We start from the raw sequence: 9648 nt of genomic DNA, 5'->3' as shown, positions 1-9648 counted from the left end.
CTTTTAATACTTAAGTACAAAAAATATCAGATACTTTAAGACTTTTACTTTTCCTAAAGGAGACTTTAACTTTTACCAAAGTAATTTTTTGGTAAGATACTTGTGCTTTTTACTCAAGAATCACTTTGTGGTACTTTATACAACACTGAGCAGAACCCAGTCCAAACATGGTACTTTTAGCTAATATGTTCTTCCRCGTTAACGAGGACATTTACATTATTCACATGATAAGGTACGAGAGTTTCAGTGTTGCTTTATAGAGTGACCCAGGAAACCCWCACCWCAGGGCTTTGAGCCTGCYTGTGTGTGTGTGTGTGTSRKKAKACWCACCCCGTTGTGTGAGGGGCACTCTGTGGTGCTGAGGTGATTGGTTGAAGAGCCTGAGGTGGGTGTGTCCGCCTTCTCCCGTGGACTCATGGGACCCGTGAGCGTGGATTCTTTAGCGTCCTCTGTGAGGTTTGAGGTTCTGTGTCGCAGCACGAAGGCTGGGCCGTCGGCCCTGCTCGTCTCTCCCTCTTCCAGCTTGAAAAATGGGGCTGTCTTCCACCGAGAAGAAGAAAAACCAGCTGGACCTCAAGTTCTGTGGGGTCCGACGCCAAACCTGATGGAGCTTAACAAAAATATGGAAGCTTAAACTCCATGAAAAGTAAACAAAGACAGACGTAAAAGCAAGAGAAGAGGACTAACCTGTCTTTCAGCTGAAGTCCTCGGACTGGACCAAGATTCTGGATCAGGACTTTAGGAGATGGACTGCAGGGAGAAAGGGAGGCAGAAGATTTGTTAGACAGACACTGAAGTCCACTTCAGACAAAGTGTTTCAGATGGTCGTTCCTCTAAAGCAACCGTGTCCGAAGGATAAAGATATTATTGATTAGAGTTTCACTTCCATTACTCTGTTATCTATGGTATCGAGGCATTAAAAGGATGTTTAACAAGACTTGCTGCCATTTGAAGTTGCTTTGCGACATGACGTGTRAAGGACAGGAAGTTGATGTGTTTTCTGCACAGAAATTAGTTTMCTGCAAAGTTTCGTTTTGAAAACAAAATGTGGCAAAAAGGAGGGACATAAGAAGCTTGACTGATCACCATCTGAACTACGACATTTATGAGGGGTGCTTGCTCCACGTACCAAAGCTTTAATATTCTGATACTGGTGAGAAAGACAGCTGCACGGTCTTATCAGCATACTGCCGCTCGCTTTCCTCCTCACCACTAAAAAACACACACACTAAGTGTACACGCACTGTGCTCCAGAGGGGCCACGGCAATGTAAACACATTCCCAAGGTGAGCACCAGACTGCTTCATTTCAAACCCAACCAGTGCCACTGAGGGCTTAGACACAAAAACAAAGATATACAAGGCGTTAAATCATAGATACTCACACCAGCACTTGTATTTTTATCAGAAATTAGGAAGTTTTAATGTTGACAGTGTTTTTAGGAAAATGTTTTACTCTTGTTTTGAGTCAGTTTTAACATTTTCTTWCGTTTGCTGGTTTGAGTCTCTTACCCTGAAAAACAAACACAGACTGTAAGGATGTGTAGCAAAACGATCGGGATAAGCCTGGTAGAGCTCGCCCAGCTCTACAGGACCTGAGTCACATTCTTACTGACCCAACTCATCCTCTTCATCGCCCTTACAGGTTGTTGCCTTTTGCTCGTAGATACACGGTGATAAAARGTAACACAAAAAGATATAAATGTTCATTTGTCCCAGTGAGTGTCGGCCTCATTAATAATTTAGGATAGCCCAAATAAACTGTGGTGGTATATTAATGTACTGTATGCTGTATGAATGCTGTGTTTTTTACTGTTTTTTTTTTCTTCCTCTGTAAGCTTTTGCTGTCTGTAAAGCTAATTGCCCCTCAGGGGCAATAAAGTTTATCTCATCTAATCATAACTGAAGGCATCATCTAAAAATAAAAAAGCAAGTGACAGTTATAAAACCAGCAAGTTTCATAACCGACAGTGACACCATTATATGAAAAGCTTGTAATGACGAATATTAAAATGCAAAAAAATCGGCCAATGAGTAAAAATAAGCACTTCCAAAGAGACTGTCTAATCAATCTTTGTGCACACTTTTCTTGGAAAACTAGCTTTATTTTGCGTCATAACAAAACGGTTACATTTCACAAACGCTTCTTTCCACCAGCGTTGGATTAAGAAACATTTGATGAGTATTTCTGCGGCTGTAGTGAGTTTCCAGAGAAAAAGGCTCTGGTGGCCTCACCGTCACACAAGAACAATAAAACGCTTTCTGACCATCTGAAAAGGTGGGACGGTCTGCTTTTGTGTGGTTTTGCAAAAAACAATGAACGTGGTCGGGGGGGCCAGGAGGCAGAAGGGGTCGAGATTAGTGGCCTCAGGATTGCATCTCTTTTTGTAGATGATGTTTCATCGTACCATGTTCACCAGCTCACACTGGATCCGTTCACAGCTGAAATGAGGATCAGCACCTAATAATCAAAAGGCTGTGGTTCTCAGTCTGAAAAAGGTGGACTGCCCTGTCATTAAAGACAGAGTGAGAAGRTCAATTATCCAGGAGAAAATACCTGCACAAACAGTAGCAAAACAAACTGAACACAACAACCTGGACTGATTAAAACTAAGATTTAAAAAAARGCTGCTTGATGAAGACTAGATATGGTTTAAAAAAAATAATCTCTCAACTGAAATTACCCAAACCAAGTGGGGATTTTCCTTGTTCTCAGTCGACTTCTACTAAGTTTCGTTTCTGAAAGCAGCTGACAGATCTGTCCACAACAGCATGCAGAATGACTCATGAGGTCAAAACGACAACAAACAGAAGAAGTCCTGCAGGAATCACAAACATCCTTATTTTCCCCAAACGACTAAACTAACCAGTGAGTTTACCATCAGCTTTGGTTTCATGTGAGTTAAATATCAGACAATATGAATGAGTCTGTGACAGACAGAGGAATGAACAAAGATAAAAACAGGTGTTGACTACATAAAACAGGCAGATGACCTGCTGCCTGAGCTTGTTCTTGCTTAATCTCCAGATGTGTTCCCTTGAGCTTTGTTTTTTTTTTTTTATTAAAACTATATCTTCAGTTTGCGGCCTTTAAACCTTCCCCTACACAGATAAAACCAAGCTATCATTTTCTACCMCAGTGTTGGCAATGACGTCTGAAAACCAGCGAATTCCACAGAAATTTGACGTTCAGATTAAAAGAATGAAGACGGGTTCATTTACCGGGCACTTCTCTATTTGAGTCAAGCAATGCTACAAATTTAAAAATAAATAAATAAATAAATCTCCAGTTTGGTCTTGGTTCTAACGGTGTCTATTTTTAGTGTATCGTCACCATCTGCATTTCAAGTCACGGCTCGTTTTGGGTCTGATGATTTCAAAGCTTTCCTTGCAGGTGCTGCTATCCAGAGTTTTGTTTTAATTATCTGGTGAAAACATCCTTAAAAAGAGGCTGAAACAAACCCCTGAACACTACAGACTTGTCAGTAAGTACTGAAAAACAAGAAGAAAAAACTGAAAACTAAAACTGGCATAGAGGTGAAAGCTTAAAAAAAGGAAGTGAAATAACGAGTTTCTCCCTAAGAACCCATTTTAGATTAAAAAAATGCTGAGGCAGAACTRGTGACAAATCTGGTCATTTGTGTTTTAGACTACCACAAAAACTAAAAGAAAAATGTGAAATTTGCTTTCGGTAAATTCTGAAACCAACAAATTAAACTTTCAACTTCTGTAAAAATAAAATAATAATAATAATAAAAAGTTTTGGATGAAAAAGGGCAGAAAACATGAGCCAACAAACGACCTCTGCCTTGTGTTGGTTGTCAGATCTCAAAGTATCCTTGAGGAATGCGAGGGCGTTGTGTAACCACACAGACATGTAGGTCACACACAATTCAAAAGTAAACACTTTTTTTTCTCCTCTCGTTCAGAAAGAAGAAAATGTTGGCCAAAGGTCACAGTGAACAGCAGCAGGTACTCTGTTGCAAAAAAAACAAACAGAAAATTTACTTTCAATTTATGTTGACAAAACGCTTCATCAGTCTACTACTCATGCTCATGTTTTAGCTTTTTTACTCAATTCTAAAATGACTGTTATTATGTGTCAAACAGCCTGACTTCTCCTTATTAATGTGTGTTTGCTGTGTGAGTCACCGCCTCAGAAATGGCCTGAAGCCTGTCACCTATACGTCATCACTCTCCCTCACACACAGTCACAACACAAACTGTTACACCAGCTGCAACACATACTTTTCACCAAACCCCACAAAGATCTCAAACCAGTTTGTATGTTTTAACAAAAACAAAGGACATGAAAAAAATGATTAAATAAAAAAAATGCTTTAACAACAAGTCTTTTTATTGTAATTCCTGGTTTATGAAAACATTTATTACATCAGCACGATGCTAAGCTGCTTCCTGTTCTGAAACACGAATTTCTCAAGTCCAACAGGTGCCTGAAACGGTCAGCAGTAACAGCAGTAACAGCAGGTGGAACAGGTTGCACAAGACTAACCATTTGAATTTCAACTAGACGAGTTCACCGTGATGTGTCGGCTCAAAAAAAAAAAAAAAAAAGTTGTGTGAGCAAACGTTTCACACCCTGTAAGTCGTTTAAAACTGACTAAATAAGATAATAAGTGTAGTTAAAAACTAGAATCTTTTAATAACCTTTAACATGTTTTCTGGAGTTCCTTTCAGCTTTCATTTACTGCAGATGTAGAAACTGATTTAATTGTCCAACTCATRAACAGAAGTGACACTTTGACCTTTGACAGCGACACGGCGCTTCTTTCTGATTACATCATTCCAAAAACTTCCGCTCGCTCTCCTCCTCCAACAGATAAAAAACTGCGACAACACTTTTTGGACTTCGCTCTTTGAACAACACCGTAAATATGGACTCTGACCTGATGMCATGTTTTACCAAAAAAAAAAAAATTTAAAAAATCTACGCCTTGAAAGGTCGGGGTTAGTTTGAAGCCACGTAAACACTCAAAATAACTATGATAGATAAAATAAATCAAAGTGTTATTACTAAAAACAACTCTTTCAGTCACCGCAGTCATGGTTTAAAAGGCAGCTAATGCAAATATTGGTTTTAGCTTTACCCGTCTTCAAGTTTCCCTCGGGTGGAGGGTTCCCAGAGTAACGAGCAGCTAGTTTTGCACTTTTTTATCAACGTTAAAACAGCACGCGGTACCATAAAAGTACGAGCCAAGTTGRGTGAGCTCACGGAGTCCTGATACGACGGTGACACTCTCATCCAGCTGCCAGGAGTCTTATGATTGAGAGCGAAACAAAGAGAGACAGTGTGACGAAAACCTCACAAACACACACACTCTGCACAGTAACACACTCTGGACAGACACTGAATGCAACAAATTTAAATGCAAGTCACTATACTGCGATTGAGATGAACGCTTCAACTTTTAGATTTCATTCATATACTTTAAAAATATTTACAAATAATTTCCCCTTAGAAACACATTTAACCTCCCCAATATCTTCTAAAACATTGTTTAGCATACTTAACACCTGTAACTTTTAGCTAGCTTTTAGCTACTTTTGGCTAGTCTGCTGTTATATTTAGCTTTTAGCTGGTGTTCTGATTCTTTTAGCTTTAGCAGATTTTAGCAGTCGGTCTTTTTGTACATGTCTTCTAGATATGGTTGGTTTAACTTTGTTAGCTTAAAGTGAAAACTTTTTTTTTTTACTTTTTGAAGTACTTTTTTAGTGACACAACATAATAACTATTATTGACTCCTACCAAGCAGTTTTATGAGCAATCGTTACGGAAACAGGAGATTTATGGAAAAATTTAATCATGSAGAAAGACACCAACAAACAAAACGCGCTAATTTGAACAAGACTATGTTAAATTTTAGATGACATCACAGTTTAAAGTTGCCTAAATAATAAATAACAAAAATTCTGGGTACAAATTGTTTTAGATCAGATTGTTTTGTTCGTACAGCTTAAAACAGARGACACTGAGGACAAGCAAAGTTCAGATTATAAGACAGAGAAAAGAAAAATATGTGCATTAAACCACCAAAAGCTGCAACAAGGCTGGTGCACTGCTGGTGAAAACCAAATGAAGTGGCTTAAACCATCAAATAGTGGTGTTCGAAAAGTGGGTCAAATGAAAATAAGTGGTGTCAGATGCTGGAAAGAAAAAAAAAGGCTATTAAAAATGTATTTTCCTTTGTGTGTGGACTTAGAAACTGGCTGAATAAAGTCATTATTTTTTAAAATACTGAAAAAAAATATTGTATATATAACTTAACTTTCGCTAACAGCTGCCAACTGGGGAGACAATCGTGTTTGTTGCCCTCATTAATGAATTAGCTCAAGTTACATCTTGGTGTTAAGAGTCACTGTCACGAGCTGCAACATGAAGCAGCTCATTATGCTTCTTTATTAAACAAAAAGCATAATACTAAATGCTTTAAAATCAATAAAACTTATTTAGYGTTCTTTCAATAATAAGACACGGGATTTACAAATACATAAAATCAATAACTGAACATGTTGCACTATGATCGTTTGACATATTTTCGTAAAAGTGTCTAATTTCAAAACATCACTTTATTTGCTGTAGCTTCTAAATATTCACCCAAAGTGTCGAAAAACACAAGTTTTGGCTTTAAGTGTTTGAAGATGATTATTGTGCCAGTTATGTTTTTGTCTGAGCATACAAAGTGTTGTACGTGCAAACATCCTTAAGCAACATTATTCTTTAGCTAGAGCATTTTAAACTAAAATATGTCACCAAACATGTATTTTGACACTTGAAGTGAAACAAAAGCAGATAACAGCTGGAGAATATATTAGAAATGGAGCGCAGCTATTTTCTCTTATGATCAATCGACTTGACAGAGACAGATCTACTATTCTTAGGAGCTAAGTTTAGCTGCTCTCCTGTCTGGCACACTGTCAAAGACTGACTTCATTATACTTCACATTCTCAGTAGAGCTGAACTTCCTGTTAAAAAAAAAAAAAGAAACATGGCAGATTTCTCAGTAACAAAGTTTCGCAGGGTGAGAGTCGGCACACGCATAAACTCAAGCAACGGCTGCGATTGTTAATTATTTAATTGTGTTCGATAAGAAAGAGGAAGTCTCTGAAAAGTTTGAGCTCAAGACAAATTGACTGTTGGCTGCACGGCCCATTAAATATTGATGTGATGACTTCATGCTTTGTGGCAAGAAGAACAGGGTGGTCACATACACAGCTGCACGTCTAGAGGAAAACATCAGGTCAAAACAAAACGAGAAACTAGCCGTTATAAATCRATTTTTAAAAGCCAAAACATCACTTCTGTGTTAGGAATGCTCATAAAAGAGTAACTGTGGCAGCCATGTTGGTCAGTGCTGCCTGCTGCTGATGACTGTTGACAAGTAAGCAACTTTTGGCAAATTACAGTGTCATCGTTGAGTGTTGAGTTAAAACACCAGCTCAACACAAAAATGAACAAATTAAGGTTTTCTTACTAACTTACTGACTATCATATAGAAAAATTCTTAAAAGCCTTTTAATAATCATAGGAGAGAGAAAAACAACATGCAACGGCAATTTAAAAGAAAAAAAAGACAAAACAACTAACTATTCCTCTAAAAAACAAATCAGGGGGTCACAGAAATGTAATCTTTCTAGTCCTTCTTTTACTTTAGGGAACAGATTAGACATGCAAGCACTTCACTTGGTGTATTTGTTCACTTCTTATACACCTCAAGTTAAGCATACAGGAATATCACCTTAAACCATAAAATAAGTGCATCAAATGTTATATTACAAAAAGTTACTGCACGTTCTTGGCATGTGCTGCTGTGTTTTCTGGTGTCACAGGACTGTAAAACACAATACAAATACAAACTATGGGGCAAACAGTGAACATTGTTTGAAATTAAATATTCTAATCCAAACAATCTAAAAAAGTAAACCAATAAAACTTAACAGGAACTTGGTCCAATCTGATGTGTTATTCAAAAAGTTTATCTTTAAATAAAATACGGTAATAACTGTTAAGAGGGGTTATAAATGTAAAACAAAAACTAACAAAAAGCTGAGAAAAACAGACGAGAGTCCGCAGACTTCAACTCAACACTGCCGAGTAACGAGACAAAGAAAAGCCCAAAACTCCAGCCTGACTACCTGACTGAGACAACTCGTTTACTTATAAACACAAAACATCAATAAAATCGGGTTTAAACTGAGTACAATTATTCTGCATGACTATAACTCGCTCTGTTATTGACACAAGCTGTGATACGAGACGAGAAAACAATCCGCAGCTCGTGTTTTACGATAACGAAGATGATTTGTTTACACCGAGCTAGCACGGAGGCTAGTTCGCTAACAGGAGCTGCCACGTCCGAAGCGACAAAAACTCTTTTCAGACAGCTTATCTTCGTGTTGACAGCTGTCCCCGTTGAGCTGTCTGACTTTAAACGTGACAAAAAATGTGTCGACGCGTGTGCCAGRGTGTCGTCGAGAAAGAACTAAGCGGTGTAGATTTAACTCCTGTGTTGTTTTGACAGCTAGAGTTAGCTGCTAACGGTCGGGTTACGTTCAGGGAAGGCGCTAACGCTGAGAAAGTACTGAGTGAGATTTAACAGGCTAAAATACGACATAAAAGCGACAATAACAATCAGCGACGATAAATACGAGTGGTGTTTGTCACCTGTTCTGGGTGTCTGAGGAGAAAACAGCCTCTGGATGATGTAAAACAGTTGACAGAGAGTTGTAGTTTCCAAAACAGCTCCTCGCCAGACCGAGCGGTCACTGAAGTCTCCCCTTCTGCTCCAGACTAGACTCGTCAACGTGGAGGAGGAGCTTATTTGTGACGTTGCTCGCATGAGAGCGAAATGTCCAATCGCATCGGCGGAAGACAAAAAAACCGACCAATCACTGAAGACCAGGAACAGACTGAGTAATGTTTTTGTAGTTTTTAATCAAAAGTAAAGTTTATCATCGTAATAATATTAAATTATTGTGCAACAGCTCGAGTAGAAAACATATCAATTTTGTTGTAAAGCAAACCTTCTGTAAAATAAAAAATGTTTATTCAAGGACGCTGAAATCTGCTGATTGAGGTTTTTTGTTTGAATAGCTCATATCAACACAGTCAGATGGGTGGCATGTCTTTTGGTTTTCGTAACATTTATACTTATTTTATTTGTTTGACAATTTTTTTCACCTTACATGCTTTGAAATATCCCCAYTCACTTCAAAAACATTGATTTCTCTAATCGGCTTCTGTTGTCCTGTTATCTTATGCTTATTATAGATTTTAGCTACAGTTATCCTACTTTTAGGCTTTTTGTTAACTTTTAGCTACATTTATAGTGATAATTTTAGCTTTTAGCTACTTTTACCTTAAAATATACTCTTTTTGGCATTTTTATTTTAGCCAGACCTTATGGTTAGCTTTTTGACACTTTTACCCATTCTCTTACTTCTTTAAGCTTGCAGCTAATTTGTGACAGTTTTATTCAGTTTTTTGCTGCTTTTAGCTTACATTCAACTAATTTTAGCTTTTACCATTTTTAGCCTGCTTTTGCTACTTTTAGCTATACCTGAAATTTACGGTTTTTACCTAATCTTTTGCTACAGTTACAAAATAAATGCAATTTTGCCAGACATTAA

At 37.8% G+C, this 9648-nt stretch overlaps 1 protein-coding gene across 1 annotated transcript in view; it reads right to left on the bottom strand.

Annotated features, from left to right (window-relative positions):
- adipor2 (adiponectin receptor 2) overlaps positions 1–8821 on the bottom strand; it is a gene marked incomplete at its 3' end in the record, with an annotated part of 13960 nt that extends 5139 nt beyond the window's left edge. The window contains 3 exon segments of the mRNA XM_014032719.1: positions 331–610; positions 688–750; positions 8684–8821. Coding sequence (XP_013888173.1) covers positions 331–417 — 87 coding nt within the window.
- Between the last annotated feature and the right edge of the window lie 827 nt (positions 8822–9648).

Source organism: Austrofundulus limnaeus, unplaced genomic scaffold (genome assembly GCF_001266775.1).
Source record: "Austrofundulus limnaeus strain Quisiro unplaced genomic scaffold, Austrofundulus_limnaeus-1.0 Scaffold1519, whole genome shotgun sequence".
Lineage (NCBI taxonomy): Eukaryota > Metazoa > Chordata > Actinopteri > Cyprinodontiformes > Rivulidae > Austrofundulus > Austrofundulus limnaeus.
This window is presented reverse-complemented; position numbering and strand designations above follow the sequence as displayed.